Source organism: Macaca nemestrina, chromosome 20 (genome assembly GCF_043159975.1).
Source record: "Macaca nemestrina isolate mMacNem1 chromosome 20, mMacNem.hap1, whole genome shotgun sequence".
Taxonomy (NCBI): Eukaryota; Metazoa; Chordata; class Mammalia; order Primates; family Cercopithecidae; genus Macaca; species Macaca nemestrina.
In genome coordinates, this window is record NC_092144.1 from 54,343,288 (window position 1) to 54,360,989 (window position 17,702).

A 17,702-nucleotide genomic window follows, 5' to 3' on the forward strand; every position below is an offset into this window, starting at 1 on the left:
CATGGGCATTGCGGAAATCGTAGTCAAGGATCACCGCGGAGTCCCAGCGCTTTCCCTGAAGGGTGAGATTCTGAACGTTTTTCCCTCAGCGTTCTGAGCGCAGTCCTAACGTTCAGTGGAGTCGTGGTCATTTTGGCTCACGCGGGCGGGTCCGGGGGATTCTGGGAAATGTAGTCCCGACAATCAGTGGAGTCGCGGGCACTTCCGCTCCGGGGAAGGGGGAGCGGTTGGCGCGGCGCATTCCAGCGTAGTTTGTTCCAGTTCCGCGACTTGCGGGCCATTTATACTGTCAGGGTCTTAAGCTTGGGGCTCGCTGGGACCTGGTGATCCGGTTATGGGAAAAAAAGCCTCGTCGGAGAGCAAAGGTTTGGAGGGACGAGGGCGGCGGCTTTTGTTGTGTCAGCCTTCTTGGGCTGGGGCTCTCCTCGCGTTTCGGGGCGGGAGGCGGGGGGCATTGGGACTTGGTTGGGTCGCGTCTCGCCTGGTTTCAGCGTTTCCGGGGCTCTGAGCTCGCCCAGTCCGCCTCCCTGCACTCCAGGCGCATGGTCACTTTTTTACAGTGCAGGGTTGGCTTCTTAATCTCCCTGGGCCTCTCCTTGCTGTTCTTTAAAATGGGGACGTTAGGACCATCCTTGTAGAATCGTTTTGGTAACTGGAATAGGTTACACAACACAAGCAGTCCCTGTCACTTGGTGAGTGGTGGTTTCTTGTTAATTTCCCACGAAACCCGTCAGGTCCCCGGGTGGGGTCAGAGCCCCAGCCCTTGTCTCTGATCCCTGCAGGACGCTGGACGATCCCGGACGCCTTCTGACCTCTTTTTAGGAAGGCGAGGGTTGCGTCCACTTCCACGAAGGGAGGGGAGCATTTAACTTTTCTCGGGGACAGCGACCCAGTCAGGGTGTTTTCACAGCTTTCTCCTTCCCCAGCCTGAAAAAGGACTGCACGGACTGACTTCTTGGCTACAGAAAGCAAAGCTCCACGTGAGTGTGACTTGTCATTTTTCTTTTACAGAGACTGTGTCTTTGTAGCATGTGTAATAGGGTATGGGCATTTATAATAATTAAGCCTTAATTGCTAACTTCAATTCTAGGGTCTTTATACAATTAGAACGTTTAAGTCGCACCGTGACTCTGTGGAGAGGTACTGGTCATCCAAGTAGTAAGAGATGGAGCTGAGGTTGGAACCTAGGCACTCAGGGTCAGAGCCCGAGTTGATCATCTCTTGGATATATTCTCATTAAGGCAGAGGAACTAGCTGGACTCAGGTGGGGAAAGTAAGTCAGAACTTGATTAAAGGACCTTAAGAGCAAGGCTAATTGGCTTGGAGTTTTCTCAGTTTTTAAAAACTGTCAACTATTTTGTGTCATTTATTACAAATATTTCACATTCTAATAGAACCATATCACTGTGGAGCATTCAGAAATTACAGAAATATGAAGATACAAAAATTTTAATTACCTATGAAACCAGGATGTAAAGATAGTAATGGTTAAATTCCTAATACGTTTGGTTTTCGTGGTTCTATGTTTATATTTATTTACTTATGTTTTACATTTTTATTATACATTTCTCAGTGTTTTTCTACTTATCTGCTTATCCATGGAAATTTCCAAATACGGAGATAATAAACTAGCAACCTGCTGTGTTCTATCATGCTCATTCTTATTCTTCTCATTATTATTACTCCTGTGACTATTTCCCGATTTTTTTTTTTTTTTTTTTTTGAGACGGAGTCTCGCTCTGTCGCCCAGGCTGGAGTGCAGTGGCCGGATCTCAGCTCATTACAAGCTCCGCCTCCCGGGTTCACGGCATTCTCCTGCCTCAGCCTCCCGAGTAGCTGGGACTACAGGCGCCCGCCACCTCGCCCGGCTAGTTTTTTGTATTTTTTAGTAGAGACGGGGTTTCACCGTGTTAGCCAGGATGGACTCAACCTCCTGACCTCGTGATTCGCCCGTCTCGGCCTCCCAAAGTGCTGGGATTACAGGCTTGAGCCACCGCGCCCGGCCTATTTCCCGATTTTAAAAAAACTTTAATACAGTAATTATACAATCTTAAGTCTATAGAAAAGTTGCAGAAATGGCATAAGAGGGCAGGGCATGGTGGGTCAGGCCTGAATCCTGAGTTATGGAACCAAGGCACCCGGGGTCAGAGCCCAAGTAATTCCAGCACTTTGGGAGGTCAAGGCCGGTGGATCACTTGAGGCCAGGAGTTCGAGACCCACCTGGCCAACATGGCAAAAACCCCTGTCTCTACTAAAGATACAAAAATTAGCTGCATGTGGTGGTGCACGCCTGCAGTCCCAGCTACTCTGGTGGCTGAGGCATGAGAATCACTTGAACCCAGGAGGAGGAGGTTGCAGTGAGCTGAGATTGCACCACTGCACTCCAGCCTGGGTAACAAGAGCAAAACTCCATCTCAAATAAATAAAATAAAATAAAATTAATTTTTATGGGTAGATATACTTGTTAGCAGGCATCATACTGTAAAGACCAGCATCCCCTGTTCCCCTGTTTGCTTATTCATTCATTCAGAAGTAAATATTCTATCAATATGGACTCAGAACTCAGTCTTGTTAAATGACATGTAGATTAATAATTTTTTTCCGGCTGGGCGCGGTGGCTCAAGCCTGTAATCCCAGCACTTTGGGAGGCCAAGGCGGGTGGATCACGAGGTCAGGAGATTGAGACTATCCTGGCTAACATGGTGAAACCCCGTCTCTACTAAAAATACAAAAAACTAGCCGGGCGTGGTGGTGGGCGCCTGTAGTCTCAGCTACTTGGGAGGCTGAGGTGGGAGAATGGCGTGAACCTGGGAGGCGGAGCTTGCAGTGAGCCGAGATCATGCCACTGCACTCCAGCCTGGGAGACACAGCGAGACTCCGTCTCAAAAAAAAAAAAAAAAAAATAATAATAATAATAATAATAATTTTTTCCAACTTTATTGAGGTGTATTTTACATGTCAGAATTCACCCATTTCAAGTGTACAATTCAGTAATCTTCAGGAACTTTGCTGAATGTAGTAATTGTCATCATAATTTAGTTTAGATCATTTTCATCCCCCAATTGGACTCCTCTTGCCCATTTACATTTAATCCCCCTTCTTACCCCAAATCCCCATCAACAAGTAACCTACTTTCTTTTTATATACATTTGTCTGTTCTGGACGTTTCATATACATGAAATCATACAATCTGTGGTTTTGTGTGCCTGGCTTCTTTCACTCAGCATAGTGTTTCCAAGGTTCATGCATGTTGTAGTGTGAGTCAGTACTTCATTCCTCTTAATTTCCAAGTAAGATTCCATTGTATGGATATGCCAGGATTTGTCTATCCATTTTTCCATAGGAGGGCATTTTGGTTGTGTGCAGTTTGGGATTATTATGAATAATGCTGCTGTGAACATTCATGTGCTAATTCACAATACACTTCTGTGTTGGTGGGGACATCCCTGGCCACACTTTCATGTCTCTTTTCATATCTTCCATAGTCTTCCAGGCACGATTCTGCCTTCTCTCAAATGGCATAACTCAGGACTCTGCAAATTTCCAGAAACAGGAGGAAAAATGACCACATTCAAGGTGAATAAGGCTTGTCTCTCTTGCTGTTAAAATTCCGTCTCACTATTCACATTGTCATGTTACCTGAGGAAGACTCAAGAACAACAGGCATTTGAGGACCTGTTTATGCTAAGTGCGTCCTTCTGCCTTTTGAGTTGACTTTGTTTTTAGATGTTGTTTATTTTTTTTTTTTTTTTTTTTTTTTTTTTTTTTTTTTTTTGAGACGGAGTCTTGCTCTGTCACCCAGGCTGGAGTGCAGTGGCCGGATCTCAGCTCACTGCAAGCTCCTCCTCTCGGGTTCACGCCATTCTCCTGCCTCAGCCTCCCGAGTAGCTGGGACTACAGGCACCCGCCACTTCGCCCGGCTAGTTTTTTGTATTTTTTAGTAGAGACGGGGTTTCACCGTATTAGCCAGGATGGTCTCGATCTCCTGACCTCATGATCCGCCCGTCTCGGCCTCCCAAAGTGCTGGGATTACAGGCTTGAGCCACCGCGCCCGGCCTAGATGTTGTTTATTTTATTATTTCAGTTGACCTTCTGTATCTGTGGGTTTCACATCTGGGGTTTTGCATCTTTGAATTTTGCATCTGTGAATTCAACCAACCACAGATTGAAACCTGAGTACACGTAAGGCTGACCATACGTATTTTCCTTTTGTGGTTGATTGAGTCTGCAGATGTGGAACCCATGGATGTGGAGGGCTGACTGTAGTACAAACACTATTTTAGGTAAGGGACTTGAGCATCCACAAATTATGGTATCCTCAGGGGTCCTTGAACCAATTCCCCAAGCATATTGAGGGACAACTGTATTTATTTTATGGAGTAGAAAAATTAGTGGGAATGAACAGTTCTCTTGCTTTACTTCTCTGCTTACATATTAGCTGTTTTTATTTTCTTAGAGTCTTTTCCTAATGTGCGTTCATAACTATATTGGTATTCATGATATATATCTCATTTTTTATTGTTATTTTTTCCTTAAGTACTAAATAATGTTCATTTTTTGAGGTTATGCCATATTCCCATTTAATTAATGTGTCTTTTTATTTTTGACTACTTTCCACTCATGGACATTTAGGTGATTTAAGAATTTTATTGTTTTAAATAACACTGCAATGACAATTTTCCTACATGACCATTTCCTCAAAAATCAATTCTGAAAACTTTCTGCTGATTTTTTTGTCACTGCAACCTCCACCTCCTGGGTTCAAGCGATTCTCCTGCCTCAGCCTCCCGAGTAGCTGGGATTACAGGCGTGTGCCACCATGCCCAGCTAATTTTGTATTTTTAGTAGAGACGGAGTTCCTCCATGTTAGTGAGGCTAGTCTTGAACTCCCAACCTCAGGTGATCCGCCCGCCTTGGCCTCCCAAAGTGCCGGGATTACAGGCATGAACCACCGTGCCTGGCTGTAGATAGAATATTCTAACATGGCACAGCACAACAGGCTATAATGGTACTTCACACAAATAATATTGTTGGAATTTTCATATAGGAAGAGCTAGATTCTGTGTTCTCTGTGCCTCAATCATACTTTGTATGTATTTTATTTACTAGTGTCTTATTGCCTTTATAAAGTAACCATTTTGACCAAAGTAGTAGGTAATAACCTTCATTTAAAATGTCCAGTGATACTGAAGATTTGCCAGTCACTTGTGTTCTGTTACTGCATTTACTCAGAGCAGCAGAATGAGGAGGTTCCTGGTCTCTTCTTCCTCTTAAACAGGTGAAATATGAGAAACCTGCTCAGATTGGCATAGGAAGTCAGGGGTCAGAAACATTAGCCATTCCATTCAAGTGAAAGTGAGAGACAAAAAGAAACAAATATTTCTCAATTCAATGACCCATGGTGTGGATGTCTGGAGTGCCCTGTTGGGTGATGACGTCCACAGGTAGTGGGGGACCTCTTGTCTTCCTAACGTGGTGGCACTGTCCTAACATGGTGACAAAACTCTGTCTCAAAAAAGAAAAAGAAAAAGAAAAAGAAAGACCTACATGAAATGATGTTCTTTGCTGGATTGGTTATAATGAGAACAATATTGAAAATTAAATATTCATTATTTAGAACAGGTAGATGCAGATCATCAGTTCCCTTGAACAATATGCAGTCATGAAATGAGGTGAAATAGATGATGACAACAGTAATAAATAATAGCTAATGTTTCTCAGGCACTTAGTCTGTGCCATACACTATTTCAAATGCTATTTGTAGTCTCTTGTTCAATGTTTGAAAGAACTCTGACATATAAGAACTATCATACCGAGATGAAACTAGGTGAGCTTATCCAAGGTCACACAACTTTGAAGGGTACCCTTGTGTGCACTGAGGCATGATGGCTCCAGATCATGACACTGAATGCTGCAGGTAATGATGGTGCTGTGTGCCCTGGGTGTACAGAAGGAAAACTACATAGCAGTTTCAGATACGTTACCAAAAGCTTGTTAGTTTGGCAGACTTGAATGAAAAGGGATAGCATCCAGGGTTCCTATGTGAGAGAGGAGGAAGGTGGGTGTTATCATGTATGTTGGTTCTGACTTGCTAAATGTTTCTGGGGCAATTGGTAATATTTACCAAAAGGTGAAACCTGTATGGCTCAGGATGCATCATTTAGAGTTCTAGATGGTTACTTACAAATAGACTCAGTGAAGCCACAAAGGAAATGTCGAAGGCTATTGTAACTGATGTACTTTTACTGACGCTAAGGAGAATCAAAGTGTGGCATTGATAAGATGGAAGGAGAAGGGCTGAGAAATCTACACATTAAGTCTCTGAAAATCAGGACCAGCTTCCCCCACATACTCTCCACTTTCTCAGTGCTGTTTCTTTTCAAGAGGTTATTAATAAGGCTGAAGTGAGGTGTGTTTAATATTATAGGAGGGACTGACCTTCAAGGATGTGGCAGTGGTCTTCACTGAGGAGGAGCTGGGGCTGCTGGACCCTGTCCAGAGAAATCTGTACCGAGATGTGATGCTGGAGAACTTCAGGAACCTGCTGTCAGTGGGTGAGGACATGAGCCTTCTGACACTCAATGTCAGTCTCCTGGAGTGATTTTGTGTCTTCACGGGTTCAGCACTTTGGAGGTCTTCAATTAGTTGCCTGCATTTGTGGACCTGACTTTCCTATCAGTAGTTTTAGTGAAATAAAAGAGATAGAAAATATTAGAGTTCATTAAAAGAGGTGGAATACATAGCAAATAAAACTGGTAAATCACATGAGTGGTGTGAGAACCTGTGGGAGGAGATTTATTGAAAATAGGTGGGGGCCAAGCACAGTGGCTCACGCCTGTAATCCCAGCACTTTGGAGGGCTGAGGTAGGTGGATCACCTGAGGTTGGGAGTTCGAGACCAGCCTGGCCAACATGATGAAACTCCATCTCTACCAAAAAATAAAAAAATACAAAAATTAACCACGTGTGGTGGTGCATGCCTCTTATCCCACCTACTTGGGAGGCTGAGGCATGAGAATTGCTTGAACCCAGGAGGCAGAGGTTGTAGTGAGCCTAGATCATGCCACTGCACTCCAGCCTGGGTGACAGAGTGAGACTGTCTCAAAAAAAAAAGAAGACATTAGTTAGAGATGTAAGTTTAGTAACGCACCAAGATGTAACAGTTTTTCTGTTGTTTGAGGTAACACCCAGAGTTTTTTGTTTTATTTTTAAGAAGATTAATGAGTGCAGACAGAAAGGTGAGGTTGGAGTAAAAGTTTAATAAGCAAAAGAAGAAAGCTTTTTGCCAGCAGAGAGGGGGACCCAAACAGGGTTCCCCCTATGAGGCAGGGGTGTGGGGTTTTTATGGACTGTGAAGGGGAAAGAATGTGCTGTTTGTGGGCTATTTTGGAGAAAGTGTGACTTAGCTTGGCCCCGGGACCTTGGCCTGGAACCAATCAGGTTGAAGTGAAGATTTATAGAGGCCGGACTTATAGTTTGAACAAAAGAAAGTAGAGTGCCCACTGGAACCCACTAGGGCGCACTGTACCCATGCCCACAAAAGGAGAAGAAACTTTCCTGGGAGCCTGCTGAATACAAAGGACAAAAGCATTCTTATGCCAGGCCTTCCTCCTTTATCTGAGTGAGCTGGAGGTTTGTATAAGTTTTTATCCAAATGGGCTGGAGGCTTTTTCTATCTGTGCAGCCGTGGGCATGTCTCCAGGCACAACACCCTGTGCTAGTTCTCTTATTGGTGCCTGCAGCTTAAATTTTTTTTCCAGGCTGCTTTTTATGTTTTATAAAAATAAGGCACTAACCCATGGGTCAGGAGCTCTCCAAAGACCCTTCCCTTGCTGTCTACCTAAGGCAAGCGAACTAACTCCTTTCAGAAATAGGTTTTTATAGCACATATTTGTGTATATGTTTCTGGATCTTGAAATACTGCTACTACTTCATTAGGTGTTTCTAAAAGTGTTTGAAAACCCTTCTTTTGATTGATTGATCAGTATACAGTAGTAATTCAAATTGCCAGTAAGTTCAGTTGTACCTTTAGTGTGTTTGTTTTAAACATGTGACTTTGCATGTTCTAGGGCATCACCCCTTCAAACATGATGTATTCCCTTTAGAAAAGGAAAAAAAACTTGGTATGATGAAGACAGCAACTCAAAGAAAAGGGAAATCAGGTAAGAACCAAGTAGCTGAGAGTCCTTGTACGTGATTGTCCATCTGTTGTACTTCTGTCCCCTGCTGTTGCTGTCATCTGGTCCAAATTGCCAAACGTCTGTCCTGGATGATTGCAGCAGCCTTTGTACTGGGCGCACTGCTTCCACCCTTAATAGTATAAAGTATGTTCTCCTACAGGCTGTTCTCCATGTTGCAGCTAAAGTGATCCTTTGGAAATGTAAGTCAAATTGCCATTCTTCTGCTTAAGACCTTGTACAGGGCTGGGCATGGTGGCTCACGCCTGTAATCCCAGCACTTTGGGGGGCCAAGACCGGAGGATCACCTGAGGTCAGGAGTTTGAGACCAGCCTGGCCAACATGGCAAAACCTCATCTCTACTAAAAATACAAAAATTAGCCAAGCGTGGGGGCGAGCGCCTGTAGTCCCAGCTACTTGGGCAGCTTAGGCAGGAGGCAGAGGTTGCAGTGAGCCGAGATCACACCACTACACTCCAGCCTGGGCAATAGAGCAACACTCCATCTAAAAAAAAAATAAAGACTCTGAATGGCTTCTTATTTTTCTTAAAGTTGAAGACTCTTAAAGGAGCTTATAGAGTCCTACGTGGTCTGCTGTTCATCCTCCTCTGCCTCACTGACTACATCTCCTGTATTCTACCTCTTGCTGCATCTTTTCCAGCCACATCATCCTCCCTGCTGTTTCCCAGACCTGCTAAGGACACTGCTTGCTCTGTCGCCCAGGCTGGAGTGCAGCGGTGCAATCTCAGCTCACTGCAACCTCTGCCTCCCAGGTTCAAGCGATTCTCCTGCCTCAGCCTCCCAGGTAGCTGGGATTACAGATGCCTGTAACCACGCCCGGCTGATTTTTGTATTTTTTGTAGAGACAGGGTTTCACTGTGTTGGCCAGTCTGGTCTCCTGAACTCAAGTAATCTGCCTGCCTCAGCCTCCCAAAGTGCTGGGATTACAGGCATGAGCCACCGTGCCCAACCTGGACACTGTATTCTTACTGCTCTCATGACATATTACCCCAAACTGAGTGGATTAAATGATAAAAATGTATTGTCTTTCAGTTCTTTGTTTGAAGTCCAACATGGGTCTCACTAGGCTGAAGTCAAGCTGTCAGCAGGTCCGTTTCATCCCGAAGGCTCTAGGGAGGGAGAATCTGTATCCTTACCTTGTCAGTGTGTAGGGGCTGCCAAAAAATTTCATAGCTTGTGACCTCTTCACAGCCCAGCAACATTGCTTCTCTGATCATTCTTCCATAGTCACATTTCCCTTTTATTCTCTCTTTATCCTTTTTCCACTGTATAAGGACCTTCTAATTGCATTGGGTGCACTTGGATAATAGAGAATTGCCTTCTATTTTTAGTTCAGCTGATTTGCAACCTTAATTCCCTCTGCAACCTTAATTACCCTTTGTCATAACCTGACATATTCTTAGGATGAGAATTAGAACGTGAATTCTTTGGGGGATGATTGTTCTGCCAACTACTGATACTTCTGCCTCAAAGCCCTTATTTGCCCTTGTCTTTGCCTGGAAAAACTCACCTACAATCCTCTCGGCCCCTCTCTTAGTTCATCCTGGTCTCTGCTGTTTTAATTTCACAGTGGAGGCCTTTTCTGACGACCTTACTGGAAATGCCATCCTTTACTCTCTGCCCTGCCTTCTCTTGTGTCTCATAGACTTTGGTTTACTTGCTTGTCCCCTCTTTCTCCCCACTGGAATATAATCTCCAAGAGTGGAGGAATTTTTTTGTTTGTTTATTACTCTACCATTGGTGCCTAAATAATTCTGTTACATGGCAGATATCTGTTAATATAATTATTTGTTGGTGTAATGAAGGCGTTATGGATGGATGCGACCTCACTCTAGGGGTCTTGCAGCTAGGACAGGTCATACACAAACCAGAGTGAATGAAGGGGGTTGCAGAACATTATTTGTTTTCTGATGGCTGCACATCCAGTTTCTTCTGCCTTAGGTGCCCTTCACATGAATGTTTGTGTGTGCGCTTGAACCTCATCCCATGAAAACTTACAAGCATCGTGTTTGTGACCACACTGAGTAACAAGCCTTCCCGTTGGCTTTCCTGGAGGCTTTCATAGTATGGAACACATTCATTTCTGGGAAGGAATAATCTTCGAATGAAGATTCTGATGTCTACTTCTGAGACAGCTCACCACACAAGAAGATAATTATTTCCTAAGGTGTCAGATAGTAACTAGGTTGCAAACTGCTTTCCTTTCAACAGACTGCGCATCTGAACCTCATTTGCTTGTTCCAAAGTGCCCATCCACATCACTGCCCCCAGGTTTCACCTCCCCTGTGCCAGAGGTGGAAGATTTGAGTGGCAAAAGTGACACAGTTGAATGTTGCCTAACTCTCTGGTTCAAAAATATGCTATGCTTTTATTTTCTACAAATGTAGTAGCCACTAAGCATATGCTAAAGAATATAGATGTCATACATTTTTTCCTTTATTTTTATAAAGACCTGGCTTTTATTTTCAACTAGTTGACATTATAACTTGGGAAAAATGAAGAAACTTCTTGCTCAAAATTGTCACATTATCAGAGAGACTTGTCCCCCTCCAAAAACTATTTTTAAGGGTTAGTTTGTTAAATATAATCATATATTCATCATATATATACACACACATGTGTGTATATATATATAATATACCAAGAGTTACATACTCTCCTATGCAGCATTTTTCCAAGGTGTCGCGGTTGGAAATTATCTTTCCATTTGAAGCAGTTTGTTTAATTCAGGACCAGGTAAGTTCTAGAACCAAAGTTTTCCAGCTCTTTTGAGCATAAGCCATAGCAAGAAATGCATCTTTCATGGAAACTAGAGAAATGAAACAAACATTTCATGTCTGTATCGATTGACATTATAGCTTTAGTAAGCATTATACATAAGGACCCCTTTCCTGTTGGTGTTAATACTCTGATAGTTTCTATCCTGGTTCTTTTTTTCTGATTGCTTATTACAAGCTCTTAAGTTTATTTCACAGCTCACTAAAGGGCTACAGTTTTTAATTTGAAAAACTGTTGTGAAAGGGGCCAACTTACCTACATTGAGAGCTTCAGAAGGAACCAGTGTATAGGGCTTCCTGCTTTCTTTTCATCCCAAGTGATTCTTGCCACCTTCAAATTTTCTTATTAGCCTCACCCTGAATGTGCCTGTCTCTTATACAGCTTTTCAGCTTCTCTGAAAAATTACAATTTTCTATTCTTTTCCTATTTCAAATAACTTATTTGGAAAAGATGTTTAAATTCTGACAAAAAAAGAGTCAAGCTGGGGTTCATTTATTCATTTGACATGCATTTATTGAGCGTTCACTGTGACAAGCACAGTTCTGGACAATGGTTAGAAAGTAGGAAAGTGTAAAATGAGTATTATGTCAAAATTAGAAAATGCTTCCCTCATTGATGCTTCATCGTGGTGGGAAGGACATACATTAAACAACCAGTAACTTAGTGTGCCCAGTGGTTAAAAGTGCTGTGAAGAACATAGACAAATTCAAGTTGCCAGAGGTGAATAGGGTGAAGACAGAATTCATTATTTTTCAATGGGTAATAAAGCAAGCCTCATTGGTGAGCTGACATTGAGCAGAGACCTACAAGATGTGAGGAACCGTCCATCTCGCTATCTGGGAAGAGTTCCTGCCTGAATATAACTCCTGCTGTGGGGGCGGCTTTCAAAGTTTACACTGTGACATCATCTTTTTCTTTTCTCTGTCACCATATCAGTTGTGAAATATTGGAGTCTACTTCTTTTTCACTTCTTTTTTTTTTTTTCTGGAGGTCTGAATTACTGCCAGATTTTAGAATAATATATGTTATCAGTTCAACTTTCTTTCCCTTTAGTCCTCATGTAGGAAACTTGCTGACAGAAGCTAAAGTTTCACCATCTGCTTATCTGCTTATATTTTAGTCAGTATGTGGTTAGATACTTGCTCCTAGCCTGCAAGTCATGTTAACCATTCCAGTCACCTGGACATTGAAGTAACTTTCCAATAAAATGACCCAAGGCAGAGTTATATAGACTCCATTTAACAAATGTCTACTGATACAGTAGACTTTTTTTTTTTTTTTTTTGAGACAAAGTCTCACTCTGTCACTCAGGCTGAAGTGCAGTGATAAAATCATGGCTCACTGCAGCTTCTAACTTCTGAGTTCAAGTGATCCTCCATCTCAGCCTCCCAAATAGTGGGAACTACAGGTGCGTGCCACCACATCTGGCCAATTTTTTAAAAAGTTTTGGCCGGGCGTAGTGGCTCAAGCCTGTAATCCCAGCACTTTGGGAGGCCGAGACGGGCGGATCACGAGGTCAGGAGATCGAGACCATCCTGGCTAATATGGTGAAACCCCGTCTCTACTAAAAATACAAAAAACTAGCCGGGCGAGGTGGTGGGCGCCTGTAGTCCCAGCTACTCGGGAGGCTGAGGCAGGAGAATGGCGTAAACCCGGGAGGCAGAGCTTGCAGTGAGCTGAGATCCAGCCACTGCACTCCAGCCTGGGCGACAAAGCGAGACTCCGTCTCAAAAAAAAAAAAAAAAAAAAAAAAAAAGTTTTTTTGTAGGGACAGAGTCTTGCTGTGTTGCCCAGGCTGGTTTTGAACTCCGGGGCTCAAGTGATCCTCCGGTTTCAGCCTCCCAAAGTGCTTGCATTACAGGTGTGAGCCACTGCACCCTGCCAAGAGGCAGCTTTTAAATGACTATTCCTGCAGGGAGGGGAGTAAGTTTTTCCCCTGTAAAAATTTTCTTAGAGGTATTTCTTTCCACTAAACTTTTGTGGAAAAGTTCATCTAAAAAATAATTTCCAAATATTTATATGTCTTTGTACAAGATTACACATTTTGGAATATTATTAAGGATAAATAAACCTTTCAGAAGACACATTTTAAATCTAAGTTATATTAGAAGTGGTCAAGAGTTTATAATAGCTGCCAACTCATTTAATGTCTATCAACACAGAAAAATAAGATTAAGTGTATGTGTTATGCAGAATATTCAATAATATGGTTGATCCTTGAACAATATGGGGGTTAGGGACACCAACTCCCCTCACAGTAAAAAATCCATGTATAACTTTTGACTCCCCCATAAAACTTTACTCATAGCCTACTTTGACTGAAAGACCTACTGATAACATAGTCAATTAACACATATTTTTATGTTATAATGTATTATATACTGTATTCTTACCATAAAGGAAGAATTCTTTATTCTTACAATAAAGAGAAGAGAAAATGTTATTAAGAACATTATAAGGAGGAAGAGGAGGGGTTGATCTTGCTGTCTTAGGGATGGCAGAGATGGAAGAAAATCCATATATAAGTGAACACATGCAATTCAAACCTGTGTTCAAGGTTCAACAGTATTTTGAACGTGTAAATATAAATATTTCAGGTTATTTAATGATTTGAATATGTAACATGAACCTAAACTGCAAAGTATTTGATTATTTTCTTACTTTCCCTTGAAGTTCTTGTTGATTCATATTATCTACATTTTTTTAACTTTTAATATTTTTAATAGAGATACATTCTTGCTTTGTCTCAAACCCCTGGCCTCAAACTATCCTTCTGCCCCAGCCTCCCAGAATTCTGGGATATACAGGCATTACCATGCCTGGCCTATGCTTTTTATATTTGTATAATTTACTATTTATTATTCTACACTGACTTTAAAATTGGATGGAAATGGCAATACTTTAACAATTTGTATCATGTTAAATTTTAAAATTAACTCTGACTTCTACCTTGTGTCTCACATAGGAGACTTGGTATGGTCTAATGCCTGGTAGATAGCAGCCAGTTGGACCACCTCTTGATTTATCTAGGCATGGAAATCAGAGATCATGATACACAGTGGAAAAGACCATTACACAAACTGGACCTTCTCTGGATTTGTTAAAATCCCATGCTCTCACTTAAGTATGACATCTTGAAAACTTTTAACAGAGCTTCCACATCTCTGAATTCTCTGTCTTTACAGCAGACAAGATCCAAAGTGAGATGGAGACTGTTCCAGAAGCAGGACGACATGAAGAGCTTTCCTGGGGGCAAATCTGGAAACAGATTGCATGTGATTTAATTAAGTATGAAGACTCTATGATAAATATTTCTCGGTTCTCCAAACAAGGTGATTTGTCCTGCCAGGTTAGGGCAGGACTGTATACAACTCACACGGGACAGAAACTTTACCAATGTGATAAGTACAAAAAATCCTTCACTGACGTCTGCAACTTTGATCTTCGTCAACAGTTGCACTCAGGAGAGAAATCTCATACATGTGATGAGTGTGGAAAAAGCTTCTGTTACATCTCAGCCCTTCATATTCATCAGAGAGTCCACATGGGAGAGAAATGCTATAAGTGTGACGTGTGTGGTAAGGAATTCAGTCAGAGCTCACATCTGCAAACTCATCAGAGAGTCCACACTGTAGAGAAACCATTCAAATGTGTGGAATGTGGGAAAGGCTTCAGTCGTAGATCAACACTTACTGTGCATTGCAAATTACACTCAGGAGAGAAACCTTACAATTGTGAGGAATGTGGGAGGGCCTTCATACATGCTTCCCATCTTCAGGAACATCAGAGAATCCATACTGGGGAGAAACCATTCAAATGTGATACATGTGGTAAGAACTTCCGTCGTAGATCAGCACTTAATAATCATTGCATGGTCCATACAGGAGAGAAACCATACAAATGTGAGGACTGTGGTAAGTGTTTCACTTGTAGCTCAAACCTTCGTATCCATCAAAGGGTCCACACAGGAGAGAAGCCTTACAAGTGTGAAGAATGTGGTAAGTGCTTTATTCAACCATCACAATTTCAGGCCCACCAGAGAATCCACACTGGAGAGAAACCATATGTATGTAAAGTGTGTGGTAAGGGTTTCATTTACAGTTCAAGTTTTCAGGCCCATCAGGGAGTCCACACTGGAGAGAAGCCATACAAATGCAATGAGTGTGGGAAGAGCTTCAGAATGAAAATTCATTATCAAGTGCATCTGGTAGTCCACACAGGGGAGAAACCCTATAAATGTGAAGTATGTGGGAAAGCCTTCCGTCAGAGTTCATATCTTAAAATCCATCTGAAAGCACATAGTGTACAGAAACCTTATAAGTGTGAGGAGTGTGGGCAGGGCTTCAATCAGAGCTCACGACTTCAGATTCACCAGCTGATCCATACCGGTGAGAAACCATACAAATGTGAAGAGTGTGGCAAGGGATTTAGTCGTAGAGCAGATCTTAAAATTCATTGTAGGATCCACACAGGAGAGAAACCATATAATTGTGAGGAGTGTGGGAAGGTCTTCAGTCAGGCCTCGCATCTTTTAACCCATCAGAGAGTTCACAGTGGGGAAAAACCATTTAAATGTGAAGAGTGTGGGAAGAGCTTCAGTCGGAGTGCACACCTTCAAGCCCATCAAAAAGTCCACACTGGAGAAAAGCCATACAAATGTGATGAGTGTGGGAAGGGCTTCAAGTGGAGCTTGAACCTTGACATGCATCAGAGGGTACACACAGGAGAAAAACCCTATACATGTGGGGAGTGTGGGAAGCACTTCAGTCAGGCATCAAGTCTTCAACTTCATCAGAGTGTCCACACAGGAGAGAAGCCATACAAATGTGATGTGTGTGGTAAAGTCTTCAGTCGGTCTTCACAACTACAGTATCATAGGCGAGTTCACACTGGGGAGAAACCTTACAAATGTGAGATATGTGGTAAGAGGTTCAGCTGGCGATCAAATCTTGTAAGTCATCACAAAATTCATGCTGCTGGTACATTGTATGAAAATGATGAGAATAATAAGAACATCAGAGAGTTGTCAGAGGAAGGAAGCTCTACAAGGTGATTAAAAACAAAAAAAACTCATGTACAACCTGAATGCCTGTAATCAGATTTCATAGGAGAGAAAAAATTTTCTTTATCAACCTCCTTGAATGTATTCGATTTGTAATGCTTCACATTTCCACCTAGACTTTTTTTTTTTTTTTTTTTTTTTTTGAAACAGGGTCTTGTTCTGTTGCCCATGCAGGATGCAGTGATGCGATCTCAGCTCACTGCAACCTCCACCTCCTGGGTTCAAGCAATTCTCCTGCCTAAGCCTTCCTGGGTGGTTGGGATTACAGGCGCGCACCACCACACCTGGCAACTTTTTGTATTTTTAGTAGAGATGAGGTTTCACCATACTGGCCAGGCTGGTCTCAAACTCCTGACCTCATATGATCCACCCACCTCGGCCTCCCAAAGTGCTGGAATTACAGGTGTGAGCCACTGCCCCTGGCCTCCATCTAGACTTTGAAATGATTGCCTTCTAATTACAATAGCATTCTCTTATTTAAAATATTTGTTTTATTTAAGTCAGTGTTTAAGCAATAGCTCAACATATCCCAGTGGTCCAGTGACCACACAGCTGAGAACCCTTGTTAAGTGGTACAGTAAAGAATCTGTAAAAACTTTGACATTTATGACATGTCACCTAGAAAATAGGACTTAGAAAATGAGTTTGACCTGGGCTTTAAAAAAGTATACTGATGAAGGTGCCAGAATTGATGTCCATTAGACTGTAAGCTTCATGGGGTCAGGAAGTTTGCTGCTGAATCTATACAATGTTAACATTGACTAGTGCTTGTAGGTGTGCTCAATACTTGTGTGTTAACTGAATCAAAAGGAGTAAATGTACAATATTTTAACATTGCATCCAAAGGAAGAAACCTGCAAAATAAAATTATTTGGGGAAATGAACATTGTTGAAATGCAGAAAACCATTGGATACTACAGCCTACAATATTAATATGGTATTACCCTTTTACAGTTGACACCTGTCTTCTCTCTAGTCTCTCCTCTCAAATTTGGTTCTTATTGTTTGACAGCCTGTCTAATTTCCCAAGGGTTGTATAAAACATAAGTTGAAGTACCTTTATTTTTAATTTTATTTTTGAGACCAGACCTCGCTCTGTCACTGAGGCTGGAGTGCAGTGACATAATCATGGCTCACTGCAGCCTCGTCCTCCCAGGCTCAATCCATCTACCCATCTCACCCTCTGAGTAGCTGGGACCACAAGCACGTGCCACCACTCCCAGCTAATTTTCGATGTTTGGTAGAGAAAGGGTTTCCCCACGTTGCCCAGGCTGGTCTTGAACTCCTGAGCTCAAGCAATCCACCCTCCTTGGCCTCCCAAAGTGTTAGAATTACAGGCGTGAGCCACCACACCTGACCAAGTTGAAGTATCTTGTGATTTTTTCTGACAGTGCAGACTGAAAAAAATTTAACCTGACAACAAGAGATTACTGAATATTACATAATTGAGTTTTTAATCCATTAATGTTAAGGCAGGAGTTTAACACTTTTAAAGTGTCAGAAGTAGTTGCCAATGCCAAATTTTTATCAATCCCCTTGAATTTATTTGATTTCTAACTTTCCACATTTCCATCCAGACTTTGAAATGATTGCCTTCTAATAACTGTAGCATTCTCTTATTAAAACTTCTGGCTGGGCATGGTGGCTCATGCCTGTAACCCCAGCA

The 17,702-nt window shown here is 42.2% G+C and overlaps 1 protein-coding gene across 3 annotated transcripts; it reads left to right on the plus strand.

Moving 5' to 3' along the window:
* Positions 1-132: 132 nt before the first annotated feature.
* On the plus strand, positions 133-16,027 carry LOC105463832 (zinc finger protein 234). Of its 3 annotated transcripts, none has more exons than XM_011711201.2 (6): positions 133-365; positions 927-980; positions 3,486-3,576; positions 6,428-6,554; positions 8,069-8,161; positions 14,160-16,027. In XM_011711201.2, exons 3-6 carry the CDS (start codon positions 3,562-3,564, stop codon positions 16,025-16,027), a joined length of 2,103 nt encoding a protein of 700 aa, XP_011709503.1. In that variant the 5' UTR covers positions 133-365; positions 927-980; positions 3,486-3,561. The 3 variants fall into 3 exon arrangements, with proteins under 3 accessions (XP_011709503.1, XP_011709505.1, XP_070943161.1); XM_011711203.3 differs by having other exon boundaries at positions 14,163-16,027; XM_071087060.1 differs by lacking the exons at positions 133-365; positions 927-980 and adding an exon at positions 1,028-1,273.
* The last annotated feature ends 1,675 nt before the right edge of the window (positions 16,028-17,702 follow it).

Coding starts and splice junctions, on each gene's coding strand:
- LOC105463832 (XM_011711201.2), top strand. Junction 6,555..8,068: donor CAGGAACCTGCTGTCAGTGG/GTGAGGACATGA, acceptor TGCATGTTCTAG/GGCATCACCCCTTCAAACAT. Junction 8,162..14,159: donor TCAAAGAAAAGGGAAATCAG/GTAAGAACCAAG, acceptor CTGTCTTTACAG/CAGACAAGATCCAAAGTGAG.